Source organism: Theobroma cacao, chromosome 1, assembly GCF_053813885.1.
Source record: "Theobroma cacao isolate CCN51 chromosome 1, ASM5381388v1, whole genome shotgun sequence".
Lineage (NCBI taxonomy): Eukaryota > Viridiplantae > Streptophyta > Magnoliopsida > Malvales > Malvaceae > Theobroma > Theobroma cacao.
In genome coordinates this window covers 15,226,440-15,249,197 of record NC_142639.1, presented here as the reverse complement: position 1 = coordinate 15,249,197, position 22,758 = coordinate 15,226,440, and the positions used below count along the sequence as shown (strand labels likewise).

Here is a 22,758-nt window from a genome sequence, read left to right as displayed (position 1 = left end):
GAACAAGACTAACATGCTATGAAGGCTTTCTTATTCGAAGAGTGATCTCCAAAAAGCCACAGAATCACATCAAGGTTGGTTTACTTTACAAAGAGCAATCTCAGAAAGGCTAACAAATCTCCAAGACTAGGATGAAACTTGTAAATTTTGACTGTCGATAAAAGCAATTTTACTGTCAACTTGGATTCCATTGTCCTTGCATTACTCAGCTGACCATAGTCCTGTCCACCAATAATGACCATTTCAGCTGTTTGGCAGCAGGTCTCTGGTTTCTAGCTGCAGCTTCCAAGAGGGTGCTCCTAATAGGGGCAAAAAGGTTTTCTCCTTCCAAGAGTATAACCATTTTCAGACTTTTGTTTCCAAATCAACCCACAATATGGGACAGAGAATCATGAAGCTTTCATTTCATCTAACAAGATGCTTTAAAGTTCATTCCACAATGTTAAATGTTAAGCATCTTAACTAGAACAAAATGATCCTAAAGAATTCTGTACATGATTAAAAGCTTCCAAGAAACCAAATATACAAGTCTCACCACAGATAAGTAGTCAAGTATAATGCCAAGGCTATCTTCGGTGGGAGAATCTCTGCGTTTCAGATTCAAGCTTCCTAACATTGTCAACAATAACTTGAATTTTTGAAGATAGTTCTTCTGTTTGCTCCTCTACGTTATTCATAAAAGTGAACAACTTTTCTCGATAAGCTGAACATAATTGCTCTTGATGCGCTAACTCCATAGAGAGTTCTTCAATTTTCTTGTCCTTATCACCCTAAAAACATGAACAAACCACTTATTTGCTGCAGCCACAGTGGATTAAAACAGAAAAGACACAATTTATTGAATGGTCATTATACAAGTATATAGATATTTTACAAGTATATAGATATTTAACAATCATTATGCAATTAATTAGTTGTGGCTTATAAGACAAGCACAGAAAACAAACTTTCACCAGCAAACGGTCATCCTTCATCATCAGATATGAGAACCTCAATAAGTACCAGAAGGAAGCTAATACTAGTTATGACAATGCAGTGTGTGTTTGTTGTAGTCACACTCAGCATGCACAAACTCTTCTGAAGCTAACTCAACATGAAGCAGAGTATTGCAGGACATCAACTATTATAGTCCAACACAAAGTAGCATTTATTTTCATTTGGGTTAATTATAAATTTGGTACTTGAATTATAGTGAAACTATTGATTTGTTACCTAAAAAAAAGTTACAGTTTGGGACTAGAACTATACTTTCATCCATCAGTTTGCACATTGATCAACTCCATTAGTCAAATGTGTGACGTAGCTAAATATAGCCGATAAGCACACACAAAGTGTCTAAAAAAAGTAATGTTATTTTTCGTTTTTCTTAAAAAAAATTATTTTAGGAATTAAAAAAATAAAGAATTTAGAAAACAAAATAAAAAAAATTTACCAAAGAAAATTAAAAAAAAAAAGTTAAAAAGAGAGAAAGAGGGAATCGAGGAGAAAGAAAAGCGTAGGGAAGAGAGACAAGGGGAGGGGCTGACTGGTGCCAGTCTAGGCAGATCAACAACGATCTGGCTTGCGATGGCAGCACCCTCCCCTCCCACTTTCCCCCTTTCCCTTCTCACTCACTCTTCCCTTCCCTCCCTTCCCTCTCTCCGTGCTTTCTCTCTCTTTTGCTTATCTTTTAAAATTTAAAATTTTTTTAATTCAAAATTAAAAAATTAATTTAAAAAAATTTAAAATAAAAAAGAAACAAAAATGACACATTCTGATTGGATATTTTTGGACACTTCACTAACTGAGTTAGCAAGGGCGCAACTAGCTTGATAGAATGAAAGTTGGAGTATTAAATTGCAATTCTTTTTTCTTCATATATCAAATCAACAATTTCATTCTAGGTTGGATACCAAATGTAATTAACCCTTTTCATGTTATACACGTTTATAAAATTAGAAAGCTTCCAAGCACAAGGACATTTTCAATGAGGAACAATTTAAAGGAACAAAAGCACAAGTTGCAATGGCAAAAGTTGGCACCATAAAAAGAAGGCATCCATCCCCAGCTTTACTCAATGGGTACAGAACACAAATACTTCATATCTTAGAAAATGATTTTCAAGCAAGAACTGAGTTTAATTTTTTAAGTAAAGTGGTGACCATAATTTCCATCATGGTCATTAATCCTTGTGAAAGAAATTTTCACCCTCCCAGCAGCATATTCTATAATTTTAAATTATCTAAGAAAACTCACCCTACATATAATATTAAAAACCAAAACTGATATCGGCCATGTAAAAAATTAGGAATTAAACCAAAAACATGATATCTAGAAATAAAAGTATTCTGCTTAATATGTAAATAAAGTAAAAACAATAAAAATAAAGGAAGAAACTCAATGATCTCAAGGTTAGTTTATATAAGAGTCAATCAACAAAGTTAGAACATTTAAACTTTATTCTTTCTTTATATAACAATTTTGAACTTCACTTTTATTATATAAAAGTTGATAAAAACTCACCGTAGTACTGAATCCATTGGCTGTCGCAATAAGAGGATGATTATGCTCCTTTACAAATCTCGTAACAACCCATTTTCCAGTCTTTTCCATCTTTACTAAGATAGTAGCTTTGCAACCTTCTCGTGCGCTGGGGCGTGGCTTCTTGTCTGGTCCAAATGTGCCCTTATGATTAGGAGAGAAGCCCTGTTTGTTACATCCTAGACGGCGAGCAAGAGTTCTTCCATCAATTCCTGAACGACGGCGCTGCATAATGCGCACCACAAATCCAACCTGTCTGGCATACTCTACGTAGAATTTCCTAGCATCATCTTCAGATTCAAATTCCATACCCACATACGGCTCTAAGATTTCTCTTCCTTCTGGTTCGGCTGTTTTTTCTTCAGAGCTGTCGACTGTCCCAACTTCCTTATCTAAATCCACTGTGGCCAAAAAGCAATTGAATAAAACCTTCTGATGTCATATTTGTGACCTCATTTTATGTCAACCAAAATGACAAGTTCATATAGTTTAAAAAAAAAGTACTATGCCTTTTATGCTATGCAAATCATAAATTTTATAATGCCCTGCTTGCTATCATATATGATTCATGTGAGAAATAGTTTTCCAAACTTTTCCAATATAGTCATATACACTTCTAGTTAAGCACACTAAATTCAATTGACCACTAGTAGAAAAGGATTAAAATCCAAAGATGGAAAAAGGACTGTCAACAAGAAAGTTCTAAAATCACGTAAATGTGCTGAAAGGTATAAATTACATCAACAATACAAAAGATAAAACTTGCTACAATTAAATGATAGAAAAATAGAAAAGCACATGATTCTATATTTTTGTTATGGAGCAAGGCTAAAGAAACAAAATGAACTAATGAAATTAGATGAAAGCATCACAGCATGCCTTAAAAAAATTAAAAATATACACCGATGGAAACTTGATGACAAGATAACATTAATCGAAATGCCATTACTCAAGACAGTTGTTCAACCAAGAGTTGGCAATATGAATTGTAAAGTGATAATAAATGATTGACTGAGGTAACTGATTACACCAAATAGCAAATGTTGCACAGATACGGACATGAATAATGAAATTGAAACAATACCCTAACCAAAAATGGTATATTCATAAAAACAAGACCTGAAGACAACAAATGCAGCAACAATTGGTAAATAACTTCCATAGAATCAGTTAGTCAATCTTCATTTCATATTAGTATCTCCAGAATTTTATATAAAACATTTTTATTTTCTAGAGCATCTACTTCCACCATCCAGCAACAAAATAACAATTTGAGGATAAACGTACCCCAAGATTTACACATAGTCCATAAACAAATACTATCTTTATTTAGGCAGAATCACCTAACTAACTTCTTTGTATAGATCATCCAAATCCACACCAATATTTACAACTTTTTTTTCCTAAAAAAGCCATTCCTTGAAATTTTCCTAGCTTAAATACTCCAAAATTGCAATTTGCTTTCACTACTAGTGCCAGCCAACAAAAACCCTAAAATTCTTAAGCCAAAGACATACCATGCATAAGCTTTGTCGACCTATACATAAAAATCTTTCCGTCTCTCTCAAACAAGAAAAAAGAAGAGAAGGGTGTTTTGGAGTAACTTGAGTAAATCGTTGGAGGGAATTCAGATGTTGTTTAATAGTAGTTATGATGGCGATGATGACAAATATAATAAAGATGATCGAAGCGTGAAAATGTGAGAGAGGGAAAAACTTACTAGAATCAAGAGTTTCTGAGAGGCATCCAAAGATAATTTGAGAGGCGATGATTCTCTGATCCGATGCAGAAAGGAATACAAGCCTCAATATGAAATGATGGATTTCCACCGTTGGATAGAAACGTGGATCACCCAAACAATTAGTTCCTAGGGTCGTCTCCTGTGTAGATGCTCGCACTCAATTCGTTGCTCCTTGGCCCCGTCATCTTTTGCTTTTACGGGTGATGAATTCGGTTCGGGTTTCATCATGCGAGTAACCCAAATAAACATTTCTCATTCGGCATAGTGATGTTAACGGGTCGAGTATTTTATAATTTCGAAGTATCCAAATCCTAACTCTATTAAAAATTAATTATCTTAATCCTATTAATTATCTGAATAATTTAAAAATTATTATCTTAATCTTAATACATTCGTATTACCCTATAATTACTCTAACCCGTTTAAATACTCGATTAAATAAAAAAATTATTAAAATCTTCTTCATGGGTACCCAATTAAATTTTCTAATCTTATAACTTCTCTTTAGATTTATATGTTATAAGTTTATATAAATAAATGTATATATACTGTAATTAATAATTTTATGAGTTATAATTTTTGCAATGTTAATACAAAATAAAAAATAAATATATTTATATTTAAAGTACATATATATATATACATACACGCATACATAAAAAATATTTTAATATATAAAATAGTAATTATATTTCTTATAAATTAACACAATATATAAACTATATATATTAAAAGACATTACAAGTTAATTAATAATAATAGTTTCATGAATTAATTTAATTAATTACAAGGATTTGTTCTTAATTTTATGAAATTAAAAAAAAACATTTAGGTTCTAAAACTATTCTAATCTCAAAAGCTTTCTTTAAGTATATATATTATAAGATTATATAAATAATGGTATATATATTATAATTAATAATTTTATAAGTCATAATATTATAATATATACCATAATGTTATAATTAATAACATTACAAAATAAAAAGTAAGTATATGTATATTAAAAGTACATATATAATAGTAATTATATTCTTTTATAATATGATATAATATTCAAATTATTTAAACATAATTAACAATCTAATAATTTTTAATTTAAATATATTAATGTCATCATATTAATAATTAGAGTAACCATACTTTTCATATATTTGTTAGTTTTTAACAAAAAAAAATTGCTTGTAAAGTTGATAGAAATTCTAAATTTTTAATTTAATTATTAAAATAATAATAAAATATTTATAAATATTAATCGAATTCGAGTAACGGGTATTCAAGGGGTGGTACCCGAACCCTACCTGAATCCTATTCAAGTAGTGAAATCACTACCCGAACCCTTTTATGGAGTACCCTATATTAGGGTACCTGTTGACATCCCTGTACACACAAATTTCTCGTTGAAATTTCTTGACTTGAAAATTATGAGACAAATACAAATATTTGATGAAGTGAGTGATGATCTCTGAAAATTTCTCTGATTAATTTCTTCAATTTGTCTTCAAGAGTCACAAACTTGGACTTAGTCTTGATCACGAACGTGCTTGATCTTTACGTCAAAGGTCTTCACGACTTAGTCTTGATCTTCGCGTCAAAGGTCTTCACGACTTAGTCTTGATCACAAACGTGCTTGATCTTTATGTCAAGGGTCTTCACGACTTAGTCTTGATCATGAACACTTGATCTTCACTTCAAGGGTCTTCACGACTTAGTCTTGATCACGAACTTGCTTGATCTTTGCATCAAGGGTCTTTACGACTTAGTTTTGATCACGAACACTTGAACTTCGCTTCAAGGGTCTTCACGACTTAATCTTGATCACGAACTTCGCTTAATTATCTTGATCTTTACTTCAGAAATCTTCTATTCTTCTTGATCTCTGAAATGCTCTCAATCTTTAAATGTTCCGAATCTTCGAATGTGTCCGAATCTTCGAATGCCTTTGAATTTTCAAATGCCTTTGAATGAATGAAAATGGCTAGGAGGAGCCCCTTATTTATAATGTTTGGTGGGAGACTTTGATGAGAATATAATCTCTTTGAATTATCTTTAAATTATTTTAATTTATTTAGAGATAAATTATGATGACTCATTAAAAGTCTTTTGATTGGCCGGACCTTAAGTTCTTGATTTTTGATCGGCTGAAGTTAGGTATTATCTCTAAATTATCTCAATTTATTTAGAGATAAATTACATAATCTAATTTGACTTTTATCTCTAAATTAATATAATTATTAGAGATAAATTAAATGACCAATAATTAAATTTTGATTGGTCAAAAATATGAATATTATCTCTAAATTATCTTGATTTATTTAGAGATAAATTGGATGACCAACAACTAATTTTTGATTGGTCAAAAATATGAATATTATCTCTAAATTATCTTGATTTATTTAGAGATAAATTGGATGACCAATAACTAATTTTTTGATTGGTCCAAAAAATAAATATTATCTACCAATAGGTGGATTGATTTAACCATATGTCTAACCAATAAATTAATTATTTTATAATTAATTACATGGTTATTAAATCCACGTGGCGACATGCAATTGGTTGATAATAATTTTTTTTTCTCTTTCTACAAATGGCCCCTCAAGACTTGTTCACACATGATTTTGAATGTGACAAGTGGACAAGTCTTGAAATTTTAAATTTCTAGGATTTCTCGAAATCCTAATGTGTCTTGGTATACTTGCAATCCAAATTAATTGAATTATGCTTACTCATAGGTAAGAGAATTATAATCTTGGAAGATGTATATTGCAATAAAACTATTTGAAGAAGTATATTGCAATAAGGCTATAATTTTGAAAGAAGTATATTGCAATAAAACTACTTAAAGAAGTATATTGCAATTAGGATTACATTCCTTAATCAACTAGGACTTTGTCTTTTTACTCTATAAAAAGGGAATTCCCTTGTTAATTTTCTACACATCAAGATATTGGAATTACAAGTATTCCGTAAGCTAGCAAAAATCTTCAAGGCACGCCGCATATATCTCAAGGTAATTCGGCTATCTTTTATTATTATTATTATTATTATTATTATTTTGATAGCTGACTATCTTGTCACCTTGTTTATTCAATTCCTGCTGCATTCCAAGATTTTATGCCACGTTACAAAGCCATGCAAATTGCCAAGCAATTGCAAATTATTATGCTAAAAAAAATCACCATTGCCATGTTATAATGGCCATGCCCAAAATTATGCTAACTTGGCATGCAAGAAAATCATGCAAGCATTTGCCACGTTAGAAGCTTATCAAGAAAGCCATGGATATCACCATGCTTTAGCTTGCCACGTTAAGCCATCAATTTACATTACAAATTTTGAATTAAATCAACTTCCATTGTCTCTTGCCACGTTACAAAAGCCATGCAAATCCCCATTGTATCTTGTGGCCTTGAAAGCTTATAATCAAGCTAAGAAATCATGCATATCATCACAACCACAAATTGCCGTGCTAAAGATCCACATTGCCGCGATTTTTTCTTTTTGCTTCAACTTTTTTTTCTTTTTTTGTAAATTGTTGTTTTAGACTAATAATTTGATATTCTTTTAACAGTTAAATCTCAAATTTATCAGCCTATAATCAAAGCAAGTTCAAATTGAAGCGGAGAAATTGGTAGCAATTTAAAGTAGTGTTCTTTATAATAATACATAATTTATTATCCTCGGAGGGTGCTCTTTATAATAGCACTTATTGATCTGTGGGGGGTGCTCTTCATAATGGAACACAATTTATTATCTTCGGAGGGTGCTCTTTATCATAGCACCTGTTGATCCTTGGGAGGTGTTCTTTATACTAGCACATAATTTATTATCCTTGAAGGGTGCTCTTTATAATAACACTTGTTGATCTTTGGGAGGTGCTCTTTATACTAGCACATAATTTATTATCCTTGGAAGGTGCTATTTATAATAGCACTTGTTGATCCTTGGAAGGTGCTCTTTATACTAGCACATAATTTATTATCCTTGGAGGGTGCTCTTGTTGATCCTTGGGAGGTGCTCTTTATACTAGCACACAATTTATTATCTTTGGAGGGTGTTCTTTATAATAACACTTGTTGATCCTTGGGAGGTACTTTTTAAAATAGCACACAATTTATAATCACCATGGTATACTTCAAGGATTACAAAGATTTCTCATTGTCTCCAAGAATGAATATATGAAGAAGAGGTTGTTTCTTCCTATAGCAAAATTGTTGATTCAACCCCGTTGAAGAATACTTTGGACAAGTTCGTAAATTTATTGGCCTTGAACCATCCTTCAGTAGTACGTTCGATTTATTCTTTGATGTTCTATCTTGGTAGCTTCATCATCATAAAGAATTGAGCCATGCTTGATGCAAGAGATTGTTGTTTTTTTTTTTTGGTGAGACTGAACTTGGCAATGGGACCAAGCTACCTACGTACCTCCTAATACGAAGAAGGATCAAGTCATAACGTAGTTCATATTTTTTTTTTTGCCTTAACTTTTGCCTAAGTCGTCCTGTTAAGGATTTTCAACTTAGTAGTTTTTTTTTTGACTCATTTTATGCTCTTGCTAAGGAGCATTTAACCTTCAAGCATAATAACGTTTCAAGAATCTGCCATTGATTGGGCCAACACTTACTCTATCTTGATCAATAATTTTGTATGCGCCATTAGTGTAGACTTCTTGAACAACATATGGTCCATCCCACTTTGAGAGGAATTTATTACCCATACGATGTGTAGTGTTTATAGGTCTTCGCACTGCAAGAACTAAGTCTCCCACTTGGAATGATCATGGTTTAACTTTCTTGTTAAAAGCTTTAGACAATTGAGCTTGATAACATTCCAAGCGTTGTTGTGCTTCCAACCTTTTCTCATCCACTTTTTCAAGTTCTTCAAGGCGTAGGCGAACATTATCTTCATTTGAAAGACCTTCTTGAATGGCAATTCTCAATGATGGAATTTGACGCTCTAATGGGAGGACAGCTTCCACACCATAAACAAGCGAATATGGAGTTACTTGAGTTGGTGTACGAAATGTCATACGATAAGCCCATAAAGCTTCCCCTATTTTCTCTAGCCAATCTTTCTTTGCGCGATTAGCAACTTTCTTGAGAATATTGGATAAAGTCTTATTAAAAGCTTCTGCTAACCCATTTGCTGGTGCGTGGTACATAGAAGAATTATATTGCTTGAAGTTAAATTGTGCACATAACTTCTCCATTGCAAATTGTTTTCCATTATCTGTTATGATGCATCGTGGCATGCCATAATGATAAATGATATTTGTTCTAATGAAGGTAGCAACAGTTTCTTTCTTTACTTCTCGATAAGATGCTGCTTTCTCCCACTTTGAAAAGTAGTCTGTGGCTACGAGTATGTAGAGATTCCCTATGAAACTCTTAGGTAATGGTCCAACCAATTCGAGTCCCTAAGCATCAAATGGCCATGATGTAACTGTTGGGTGGAGTGGCTCAGGGGGTTGATGAATGAAATTGGCATGAAATTGACATGCTTGACATCTTTTAGCATAGTCCATGCTATCTTTCACCATTGTTGGCCAAAAGTACCCCATTCTTTTGATTTGGAATTGCAACTTGGCTCAAGATTGATGCGCCCCACAAATTCCTAAGTGAGTTTCTTGTAAAGCCTTGTATGCTTCTTCATCTCTTAAACAACGAAGAAAAACTTCGTCGAAGGAACGGCAATAGAGTGTACCTTTGAAATAAATAAATCGAGGAGCTCGACGTTTTATCTCTGTTTTATGTCTTGGATCATTAGGAAGCTTGCCATGCTCTAGATAGTCAATCAACGGCTGTCGCCAATCTTCTTTTCCCACTTCAAGGACTGAGATGACATTAGACTCTACGTTGACTTCTTCACTTAGAGTGATTGGTGGTATGATCCATCGCTTGCAAAGATGCACTTTTAATCTTGTATTTGGTCAGGCAATTGCTGACACTAAATTAGCTAAAGAATCTACTTGCCTATTTTCTTTTCTTGGCACATGTTCTATGCTAGTTTTGTCAAACCACTTCAAAAGTTTTTAAACATAGTTGACATATGGCAAGAGCTCAGGCTTTTTAACTTCATAAAGTGTAAGGACTTGGTTTATAACCAACTTAGAATCTCCAAACACCTTAAGTTGAGTGATTTGCATATCCACTGCCATCTCCAAACCTATAATCAAGGCTTGGTATTATGCCACATTATTGGAACAATTTTCGATGAGAGTAAATGCATAAGGCAATACTTCTCCTTCTAGGGTGATAAAAATGACTCTTGCACCTGCCCCATCTTGTCGAACTGTTCCATCAAAGTATAGCTTCCATGGCCTAGGGATTTCAATGCAAAGAACATCTTCATCTGAGAGATCTTTAGAAAATTTTCAATCATCTGGAATTGGATGGTCTGCAAGAAAATCTGCAAGTGCTTGTCCCTTGACAACTTTTTGAGGGATATATGTGATGTCGAACTCTTGTAACAAAAGAGCCCATTTTGCTAATATCCCGTTTAGCACTGATTTTGACATAAGATACTTGAGGGGATTTTCTCGTGAAATTAAGTGCATAGAATTAGCTTACAAATGGTGCCTTAATTTCTTAATGGTAAACATTAATGCCAAGCATGTCTTTTCAATGGGAGAATAATTTAATTATGCGCCATTAAGAGTTCTACTAAGGTAGTAAAGTGCATTTTCCTTTCCTTCATCATTTTGTTGTGCCAAAAGTGCTCCTAAAGAGCGTTCTTGTGCCGCAATATAAAGGATCAATGGATGTCCTGGAGTAAGAGCCTTTAAAACTGGAGGCCTTAGTAGGTAAGACTTTATACTTTTAAAAGCATTACTACAAGACTCATCCCAAACAAAAGGTGTATCCTTTTTCATCAATCGACTAAATGGTTGACATCTACCAGCCAAGTTGGATATGAAGCGTCGAATATAAGCCAATATTCCTTGCAAACTTTTAAGTTCGTGGAGATTGCTTGGCTCAAGCATTTTCATGATTGCATCTATTTTTGATTGATCAATTTCAATCCCATGATGGCGCACTAAGAATCCTAAAAATTTTCCTGAAGATACTCCAAAGGCACACTTTAAGGGATTCATCCTCAATTGATATCAACGCAGTCTCTCGAATACTTGGCGAAGATCTTCAAGATGATCAACCCTCATTTTGGACTTAACCACCAAATCATCCACATAGCATTCAACATTCTTGTGCAGCATATCGTCGAAAATCTTTTGCATTGCTCTTTGATAAGTGGCGCCTGCATTCTTTAACCCAAAAGGCATAACTTTGTAATAGTATATTCCTTTAAGAGTTCGAAATGCAGTGAGCTCTTCGTCCTTTGGATCCATGCGAATCTGATTATAACCAGAGGAGCCATCCATAAAAGATAAAGCCTCATGGCCAGTTATTGCATCCACCATTATTTCTGTCAAAGGGAGAGGAAAATCATCCTTTGGGCAAGCATTGTTCAAGTCTCGAAAATCCACACAAACTCGAATTTGGCCATTCTTCTTTCTAACTGGAACAATATTTGAGATCCAAGTAGGGTACTTGACTTCTCGAATAAAGCCAGCCTCAATGAGTTTATTGACCTCAGCCTCTATTTAGGGAATCAAGTTAGGGTGAAGACATCGTTGAGCTTGTTTAATGGGTCGAACACCTTTCTTTACTGCTAGATGATGCACAACGACTTTAGGGTCCAACCCTGGCATTTTTTTGTAAGTCCATGCAAAGACATCTCGATACCTTATCAAAAGGTCAAGATAAGATTCTTCTTCTATAGAAGTTAAACTAGCACTTATGAAGATTAGACGAGGATCTTCTATAGTGCCTATGTTAACTTCTTTTAATTCATCAATTGTAGGTCGATTTCCTTCCTCTAATGATGGAGGAGCCTCTTGGATATCTTTTTTTTCAGATTTTTTATCACTTTCTACTATAGACATGTGATTACATGTGAAGATCTCCATTTCTTCTTGCTCTTCCTCTTCTGAAGATGAGGCTTGTTTAGTCACAATCACAGTGCACCTTCTAGCCTTTAATGTTTCATCATTTGTTACAATCCATTCACTTTTTCTTTTCAATCGTGAAGGTATGATGCTATGAAAATCTTTTAATCCATATGTCACGAGGCTCTTTTTATTCGTCTTTTGTGAAGGTTTTCTTTTTACCCTCGAACTGATAGGATCTCTTAAAGTTCCTTTTGTATAATATTTGTTGATACGATTAAACACTGAACCTCGATTTGAAGGCATGCTTAATCGGTCAAAAACTGAAGTTCGAGTTGTGATTGTGCCCAAGTGATCGAAAACTGAAAGTCTAGATGACTCCACCGGGGTTTCTTCCTCATTGTCGACTTCTTCAGTCATTATATATCTTGAAGCTTCTTTATGAATCTTTAACTTTAAGGGTGTAAATCCCAACCCTAATTTTGTAGCTTTGACAACATTTTTCTTTTTTTGCCAAACACTACGATTCTTGGAAGGATCTTGTGAAGTTTCTTTGGTTGGTTCACTAGGCTCGTGTACCAACTTAGAAACTTTTTCTTGTTTGTAGCCAGCCCTTATTAGGAGCTTATAAGCATTAGGGTCGAAACCATTAGCTCTTTGAGAGGGAAGATCATCGTGTTCAACCAATAGCTCTTTTATTGGCTTTACGAATCCCTTCAGTGGAGACTTAGCGAATTTTGACTCTACTAGACTAGTGAGTGGCAAAGTCAAAATTTTTTAAGCCTTCAATAAGATCATTATTTTCCTTCGTAGACGAAGACGGTTTCTTTCCCTTTTCCTTTGATGATTGTCCTTCATCATTTCCTTGATTGCCTTTAGATTGTACCTCTTCTACAAAAGTACATTCCAAATAGAACTTAGCATCAGCCAAATGTGCTTCTGCTGTAGTAAATGGCTTAGCATCTGCTATGACTGTCTTCATCTGACAATTTCTATAATGTTTGAAGCATTGATGGAGTGTTAACGATACTACACCATTTTGATGTATCCAAAGTCGCCCTAACAACATGTTATATGTTGTGTTAGCATCAATCACATGAAATAATGGATTGGATTTCGTATAATCAATGAACAGTTGAAGTTTAACTTTTCCTATAGCTCTTTGCCCTTCAAGATTAAAACCTTGGATCATCAAGCGACTCTTCGATAATTCATCAAGAGGAATCCTAATCTCTTTCATTTTTTTTAGTGGGAGTAAGTTGACAGCAGATCCATCATCTATTTGGATTTGATTGATCTTTTGTTCACGACTATATCCCTGAACAAAAAGAGTTCGATTATGAGGGGTAGACCCCAATAATAAGTCTTCATCAGAAAATGTAATTTTTGCACCATAAGAGGAATTAGAATTGAACTTTATTTTTTCTTCATTCCCAACGTCTTCATCAATTTGGAAACATGATGTGGGAATTGGATTTTGATTTTTGAATTGCATTGGCATAAAATCATTCAAGGTGATTAGTCTTCTAGGCCTTTGCACCATCGAATTTTCACACTTACCCATACTTATTTTTATTGGCATTGCTTTCAACATCATCTTCCTAGATGGCTGTTTCACCATTTTGGATCTTTTTGGCGCTTACATCTTCTTGGGAAGACTTTTCTTTCCTTTTCTTCGATGAGTAACGAGGATCCATCCTTCATTATCTAGATCCTCATTTGTAAAACCACAAGCTTTGCCCCCATTATATTGAGGATTGGATGTTTCTTTTACGTTCGGAGTCAACATTATATAGTCGAAGGATCTGAACTTTATCTTGCTCTATACATTAAGTGGGGAAAGAATGCTTGTTGTTGATGCTACATTTGCTGTAATCGTTTCTTCTTCAAACTCAATTTTCCAATCCTGGTATAAACCCATGATTTTGTCTTTTAAGACAGAACATTTTCAATGGGGTGACTAATTAAACGATGGTACTTATAGTAGTTGGAGTCATTTACTTGATCAGCTTCTTCTAGTCGCTTCATCTCTGGCAATTGGATGAGCTTAGCTTTCAGAAGTTCTTCCAACATTCCTGCGATATCTGAGTCAGGGAAAGGATACTTTTTCTCTTGTCTTTCTTTCAAAGACACTTTCTTTTTATCTTGTGAGGGACCCAACTTTGTTTCTTAGGTTTTCTTTGAATTGGCATTCACCTTGATAAGCTTGGTATTTACAGTCATAGACTGTTTTCCTTCACCCTTATTTGCCAAAGCTTTGCCCCCTTTAAGGACATCTTGCTTACCTTTCTTTGGCTCTTGCACTGGAGGTCCTTGATTTCCAGCTGCTGACATGCTTAATTCCATGTCATGAGTGCGAGTAGCTAATTTCTCAAAAGTCTTAGGCTTAATGCCTTGAAGAATATAGCGTAACCCCCAATTATCCCTTGGATGCACATATCAAGAGCTGAGGACTCAGACAGTCGCTCATTGCAATTAAGACTGAGATTTCTCCACCTATGGATATAATCAATCACAGGCTCATCTTTCCATTGGCGCGAACTTGTGAGTTCAATCATGTTACCACAAGTCGAGTGTTATAAAAGCGATTAAGGAACTCACGTTCTAATTGCTCCCAATTATCAATCATCCTAGGCTCAAGTCTGTGTACCAATCAAAGGCATTGCCTTTTAAATAGCGAACAAACTGTTTCACCATAAGATCACCATAAGTGCCGGCGTTATTACAAGTTTCTATGAAGTGTGCAACATGTTGACGAGGATTTCCTTTACTGTCAAACTGTTGGAACTTTTGTGGCTGATAGTTTGGTGGCATCCTCATGTGATCAATCCTTTGAGAATTTGGCTTGGCATATGTGTATGAAGGTTGAGTGACACTTTCCACCTGTTCCTTGATGGCTTCTTTGATGAGTTCCTTCAATTAATTGGTGGTGACTGCTTCATTAAATTTTTGTTGGAGATTATTTTCCACTTTTGTAGTGGAATTCTCCTCATTATCTTGGCGTTGATTTTGACCAAGATCCATTAGTGCTTTTCTAGTAAGGCTACTGATTTTTGCCATCATTGAGGTAATTTGTTCATCATTTTCTCTGATGCTTGTTGTCAGAGATTCCACAGTCTTCGCAAGAAGTGCGACTTGTTCTTCTAGAGATGTTGTTCCGGTTGTCATGATAACCATCATTCTAGAATCGACTTTTGACGAAAAACTTTGGTGAGGGGATGATGAAACAGAGCTACTGCTTGAGTAGCCATCATATTCCTTGAGTTGATTGGTACTTGATCCTTTAGAGGAGGCAAGTTGCATAGTAGGGACTTTTTTGGAACTTGAGGAAGAAGTATCATACAAAGGATTTTGGTTAAGGACTGGGAGAGTTTGCTCATACAATTTAGTAAGAGCTTCTGTCTTTCTTTGAGTACCATATGGATGTGTTGGAACATATGTGCTTGATGATGAGGTTGGAAAGACTGCAGGATTCGCTCTAGCAGGCTTGATAGTAGGTTTGTTGGCGAGATTCTTCTTAGGAGCCATTTCAACTTGGAGATATTTGAAGATTTGCTTGAAGAAAGAAGATGAGAGGCAGAGATAGTCCCACTGGGTGTGCCAAAAATTTGTACACACAAATTTCTCGTTGAGATTTTTTGACTTGAAAATTATGAGACAAATACAAATATTTGATGAAGTGAGTGATGATCTTTGGAAATTCCTTTGATTAATTTCTTGAATTTGTCTTCAAGAGTCATAAACTTGGACTTAGTCTTGATCATGAATGTGCTTGATCTTTATGTCAAGGGTCTTCACGACTTAGTCTTGATCTTCGCGTCAAGGGTCTTCACGACTTAGTCTTGATCACGAACGTGCTTGATCTTTACATCAAGGGTCTTCACAACTTAGTCTTGATCACGAATACTTGATCTTAGCTTCAAGGATCTTCATGACTTAGTCTTGATCACGAACTTGCTTGATCTTCGCATCAAGGGTCTTTACGACTTAGTCTTGATCACGAACACTTGATCTTCGCTTCAAGGGTCTTCACGACTTAATCTTGATCACGAACACAATATCTTGATCACGAACTTCGCTTGATATCTTGATCTTCACTTCAGAAATCTTCTATTCTTCTTGATCTCTGAAATGCTCTCAATCTTCGAATGCTCCGAATCTTCGTATGCCTCCGAATCTTTGAATGCCTCTGAATCTTCAAATGCCTCTGAATGAATGAAAATGGCTAGGGGGAGCCCCTATTTATAATGTTTGGTGAGAGACTTTGATGAGAATGTAATCTATTTGAATTATCTCTAAATTATTTTAATTTATTTAGAGATAAATCATGATGTCTCATTAAAAGTCTTTTGATTGGCCAAACTTTGAGTCCTTAATTTTTGATTGGCTGAAGTTAAGTATTATCTCTAAATTATCTCAATTTATTTAGAGATAAATTAAATAATCCAATTTGACTTTTATCTCTAAATTAATACAATTATTAGAGATAAATTAAATGACCAATAATTAAATTTTGATTGGTCAAAAATATGAATATTATCTCTAAATTATCTTGATTTATTTAGAGATAAATTGGATAACTAACAACTAATTTTTGATTGGTAAAAAATATGAATATTATCTCGTAATTATCTTGATTTATTTAGAGATAAATTGGATGACCAATAACTAATTTTTTGATTGGTCTAAAAAATAAATATTATCTACCAATAGGGAGATTGATTTAACTATATGTCTAACAAATAAATTAATTATTTTCTAATTAATTACATGGTTATTAAATCCACGTGGAGGTATGCAATTGGTTGATAATAATTTTTTTTTTCTCTTTCTACAATCCCTAATTCGGTACAATTAGAATAACTAATCAGAACAATTAGAACGTAGTTTTCGAGTTACTGAACTTAATTATTTATTCAATTAAAACATATTTTATTTATTTTTTCTATTTTTTTTGTGAATTGTTATTTTTATTTCCCTTTTTTGAGAATTTTAAAGGGGTTTTTTTTCAATTAAATTTTATTTTTGGAAGTGTGTGAGGGTGGCACAATTTAACTGCGCAGAGCAAAATCTGTTTAGGTAGCTCGCGTGTACCGGCTTGGAACTCTCTCGCAAGGCATCGAAGCCGACCCTTTCGTCAACTCCGTTCTCCCTTTTGTACTTTTCACTTCAAAGCCTCTGTTTAAACCCAAAAATTCACTACGCCGTGCCCTGCGCTTCACTGGATTTCACCTTGGATCTTCAATCCAGTAAGTCCTTTCTCTCTTCCTTATATTTCAATATCCAATACGATTCTAAAAATGAAGCACTTTAATTAAGCCTTGATCAATTTCTTTCTTTCTTTCTTTTCCCTCTTTTACCAGTGGATGAAAATCCTTCCATTGAAGAAGCTGAAAATGAAACAGTCCAAATTTCAGATGGAAAAGAGTTAGATACAACGGAAGGAACTTCCGATGAGGAACCGTACGTCGGAATGGAATTTGAATCGGAAGAAGCAGCTAAAGTGTTTTACGATGCCTACGCCACACGTGTCGGATTCATCATGCGTGTGGATGCGTTTCGCCGTTCAATGCGTGACGGGAAAGTGGTTTGGCGTCGACTCGTCTGTAATAAAGAAGGGTTTCGAAAGCTAAGGCCTCGTAGAAGTGAAAATAGAAAGCCTAGAGCCATTACAAGAGAAGGGTGTAAAGCAATGATAGTGGTAAAGAAAGAAAAGACTGGTAAATGGGTGGTTACGAGGTTTGTTAAAGAACATAATCATCAGCTGGTTCCTATTCCTACCAGTGGTCGGAGAAGCATGCTCTTGTCGCAAACACCGGTAAGTTTTCTTCTTTTTTCTTTTCTCTTTAAGAATATGATTTGCCTCGGTAAGAAATGGATTCTGTAAGTAATTAACTGATTATAAATTTATAATGGGTGGAATTGGTAAGAAGTGTTGTAGGTAAGTTGGTTTTATAACAGTGTGAAATTGAAACAGTATTGGTGAATGTAAATGTATTGTAGTCTTTTTGTAGACAAAACTCAATAAAATTGAAAATTAGGTGATATAGAGCAGGAGAGTTTTTTTTGGTGTTTAAGGACTGCAAAGACTTAAGTGGGGTTTACATCTCAATTCCAGAGTCAGTGAAGAGTATGTAAAGATTAATTACAGAATGAGGCAAATTATTTAGAAAATAGGACTATTGAAATATGATCCCATGCCTTAAAATAGGAACTTACATCAAATCATATTTGATAATCAAGTTACAAGAATTCAAACTGGCAATGTAGCAACACAAATAATTCTTACAACTAGAACTAGGTATCAGTCAGGACAAAGTAATATCCTAAGTAAGAGCAATACTCTAAATCAAAGCCCTGGAACATTACTAATGATCTTTCCTTGTATCTGTGAAAGTTTGAAGAAGTATGATTCTCACTGTTCTTAAGCCTTCAAGAAAGGCCTTCAAAATTGGGTCAATTTCTGTTTTTACAAGTGAGGTTGGTATAGCGAAAAACTCCTGCAGGGTCAGCTAATTTAGGTGAACATGTAGGTTGATCAGGGACTTGTGCAAAACCCATTTAACTGAAGCTTTAAGAAGTTAGATGTAGTTCAGAGAGCATGAAGATTTTCAACATTACAACTAGCTGTGGGGGACTCACCTAAAGATATTGATACAATTTCCAGAACTAGGGATTTTAAGATGCTGGAGGAAGAAGGTGGACTTCTAGAGCTACATATTCCGTAAATGGTAGCTATTTGGCTGGAAAGTATCAGAGAGCACCAATTTAAATAAGCTTTAAAATTTGAGCTTGAAGTTCTGCAACCACTTGCTGTCTATCAGTTTCTTTTTATTGAACAAGCTCATTGGGGAAGATTTTACTGTTGAACAACTTGCTTGAGACTGGCTCACCTTAATTTGTTATTACAGACAAGATAAGATTTCTGTGCCATATTCATTTACCTGACTTTGAGCTGTTTCTCTGACTTGGAGCCACTTCTTATGTTCATAAAATTGTATCTATTGTAGGTGTTACTTTGCCATTGATAAGACTTTTGAATTTTTCTCACATTCCCAGGAAGATCGATTCATAGATAACTGCATTGCATGCGTAGTCCAATGTCTTTGAGGGAATACATTAGATGATTTAAGTGGGAGCATGTGGCCAACAAGTTGGTACTTGGATTTAAAACCTGAGTTGGCTATTTCAGAGATGCTTTGCAGCTCTGAGAATGCTGTTAAAATTTTACATATGGACCTAAGGATGTCATTTCTTTTGCTTTTTAATCTAGTGTATGAAATTAGAGCAGTTATAAATATTTTTCTTCAATGCGCTGACAGAAGAGCTGAAAATTCAGCTTCAACAGCTTCTGAGTCTTGCATGCAAAACCTGTAGATAGTCCGATTAACTTGAATTGCTTGAGTGGATTGCTATTTTCTTACTGATTGAGCAATTATGGGTTCAGTTGTAATATTTGTGTGCTTGTATGTCTCCACCAACTTGAAATTTAGACCTGAAGATGGTCACGCCAATCTCCTTTTTTTGGTTTAGGTGTTTTCAAGTTGGAATTCTTTTGGCCTTTGCTATCCTTAAAGATCCATAGTCTATTGGACAAATTAACCATGCCATTTATTTTACTTCTCTCTCACATGCACTTTCTAGGATGAGAAAGATGTAAAGATTCGAGAATTGACAGCTGAGTTACAACGGGAGCGAAAGCGTTCTGCAGCATTTCAGGAGCAGCTTGATATGGTATTACGAGAAATGGAGGAGCATTCAAATCAGCTATCAAGGAGCATTGATGATATTGTTCAAAGTGTAAGGGAAATCGAGTCAAAGCGGGTGGCACTTTCGCAGAGTTAATAGTGCTGATACAATTTCTTTCACATACTGTTTGCTCCCCGAAGAGTGGCTTGTAATCTAGCTTCTTTTTGCCCTTTTTGTTTTCTCGAGTGAGAAGATGGGCATTTATCATGTAGGCTGAGGTGAATCATCATGTTCTTGTAAGAAAATGAACGTTTAAAATTAGTGCGATGTTTAGTGTTCAGGCTCCAAGGGTCTGTTTGCTTTTAAGTGTTCAAGCTCTAAGGGTCTGTTTGGCCGGAGTGACAATCCTGTAAGAAGTGTTGTTTGAGTAAAGAGAAATTAACACATCATTTTGGCAAAGTTAATAAAGAAGTACTATAAAATGTAAAAATTTCATATGAATGACTAAACTTTATTAAATGAAATCATAAGTTTTAAAATGAAAGAAATGTATAAAATAATTTTTAAATAATTAAAAATAAAAAAGATAAAAATGAAATAATTTTTAAGAGAAAAAGTTGAATCAAATAAAAAGATGAATGTGAAAAAAAAATTTCTGTTCGATTTATGAATTATAGAAGAGTAAAGTGAGAATATAAGAAAACTTCATTTAATATTTATCACGTTAGGATTTTTGGAAAAACTTTGGTTCATAATTTTTTTTTTTAAATTAAAATTAAAATTTTGAAAATTTAGAACACCATACACCTTATTTATGCGTTTGTAGTAAAAAAGGTTTTCTATAAGTTGAATTGAATTTGGTTTCACTAATTGTTTAAATCACTCTGAAATCTCAAGTATTCAACTTGTAGAAAGCAGATATACTAGGAATGAAGGCAAGAGAGTAGGTAGTAACAATATCGAAAGCAACTAGGAGTTTCTATCCATCAGAGATGATAGGGTTTATTTTCACTTCGTCAAATAACCATGACTTAGCAAGTGTCCATTTATAATATTCGTTCTTCTTCAAGCAGTTTCTCTGCCACTTGTTCCATTTTTTTTCTTTTTTATTATTCCTAATGCCAAACTCTTACTTTCAATCTGGACTCCTTTTTTGAACCTATAAGGTTTGGGTTTTCTAAGTCTCACATTTTTTTATCTCAATGTATTATTTAGGAAAATTCAAATAAGTTTTTATACTGTTATCACGATCAATGAAGCTTTTATAATTTTATTTTGAATCAAATAAATTTTATATTTTTATTTTGAGTTAAATAAGTCTTTATAACTAATATTTGACTTAATCAAAATGTCATTTGTCATTCTATATCGTGTAGTATTGACATGATATGCTAACATATTATAATTAATGATGATGTGACATATTGACATATCATAATTGATGATGACATGATATATTAATTTAACATGATAAAATGACCATGTGATATTTTTTATCTTTCACATCAACCTCATGTCAGTGTTATGTGGATATAAAATGATAAGTAACATTTTAACCAATGACAATTAATCAATCATTAATTATAAGGGCTTATTTGATACAAAAAAAATATAAAAGTTTGATTCAACGCAATAAAAAAATAAAACCTTATTTGAATTTTTTTAAATAGTTTAATAGCTTGTTTGAGCATTATGCCTTCTTTTTTATTTATGTTACTATCTTTTTATTATATAAAAGCACGAGTTGCTTGCTATAAAACTATATTTTCTTTGCTCAATTATAAAATTACAACTGAAATTAAAGCTAGTAAAATTGATTTAAATCTGTAAAACTTTTTGATTTGTCCAAATTCCAACATGACCTAACCCGATTTGATTAGGAAAAATTAACAACTCGAATTTCTCTAACTTAAACTCAAAATGATTTAAACCCAAAAAGATCTATACCCGAAGTAACCTAAATCCAAAATGACCAAAAACCTGAATTGACCTAAATTCGAATCACTAATTGAAACAATCTAAATATAAATTGATTTTACTTTAAAAGCCAATAACTTGACCCTAAAATAATTTAAACCCAAATAACCTAAGTGCCAAACTCGAATAACTTTGGATTTGAAATGATCGAATTGTAAATAATCGAAGCAACCCACACCATAAAAACTTCCTTTGTATCCTTTCAAGCTCATCCTTCACCCATTGAGAAATTTAAAATAAAAATGTATAGAATAGAGGGAAGCTCACCATAACCAACCACAATAGAGTCACCCCCAATCCCTAATGGATAATGACTTGCATAATTTCCACCTTACTAGTCTAGCTCTATTACCAGTTTCCAAATCTTTAAAGAGTTGATTAGTATCTAAAAATAGACCCAAGTTAGAAGGAAGGATATTTCAAACCTTGCATGATAATTTCTCTACCCTAACCCCAATTGATTGCATGTGTACACCGATGCCAATAAAGTTACTCTTCTGGAAATTAATTTTAAGCTTCAAAATAATCAAAAAATACCTTAATATAATTCTCCTAACATTTAACAACCTATCAAGTTCCAAGTTGAAAAAAATCATTATATCATTGGCACATTGTAAATGCAAGATTCTAACTCCATTTCCCTATTGAGATACGCTTGCACAAATGGGCTTCCTCTACTTTATACTCATACTACTAATGGCATCAACAACAATGTTGATAGGAGCAATGATAATGAACAACCTTGTCTTAATCCTTTTTGCATCTTAAATTGACTCGTTGGTGTCCCATTCACTAATATTGAGACTAACATAATCAAAAGGCACTCTTTCATCACCTTTTTCACTTTACCCTATAATAGCCAAATCCAATAATTCTTAATTAA

General features: G+C 33.8%; 3 protein-coding genes across 4 annotated transcripts; 1 reads left to right on the top strand and 2 right to left on the bottom strand.

Annotated features, from left to right (window-relative positions):
- Positions 1-14: 14 nt before the first annotated feature.
- LOC18612617 (protein FAR1-RELATED SEQUENCE 5-like) lies at positions 15-4,386 on the bottom strand. Of its 2 annotated transcripts, none has more exons than XM_018118940.2 (3): positions 4,241-4,386; positions 2,503-2,921; positions 15-770 (listed from the first exon to the last, which is right to left on the bottom strand). In XM_018118940.2, coding segments are annotated over exons 1-3 (624 nt in total). In that variant the 5' UTR covers positions 4,242-4,386; the 3' UTR covers positions 15-566. The 2 variants fall into 2 exon arrangements, with proteins under 2 accessions (XP_017974429.1, XP_007049566.1); XM_007049504.3 differs by lacking the exon at positions 4,241-4,386 and adding an exon at positions 4,038-4,234.
- A 4,655-nt stretch (positions 4,387-9,041) lies between these two features.
- On the bottom strand, positions 9,042-9,473 carry LOC148764572 (uncharacterized). Its single transcript, XM_088806727.1, has one exon. The coding sequence runs from the start codon at positions 9,471-9,473 to the stop codon at positions 9,042-9,044; it is 432 nt and encodes a 143-aa protein (XP_088662853.1).
- A 7,804-nt stretch (positions 9,474-17,277) lies between these two features.
- Positions 17,278-20,344, top strand: LOC18612616 (Far-red impaired responsive (FAR1) family protein). The gene is made up of 3 exons (XM_007049501.3): positions 17,278-17,458; positions 17,573-18,027; positions 19,854-20,344. Coding segments are annotated over exons 1-3 (657 nt in total). The 5' UTR covers positions 17,278-17,457; the 3' UTR covers positions 20,055-20,344.
- Positions 20,345-22,758: the final 2,414 nt, after the last annotated feature.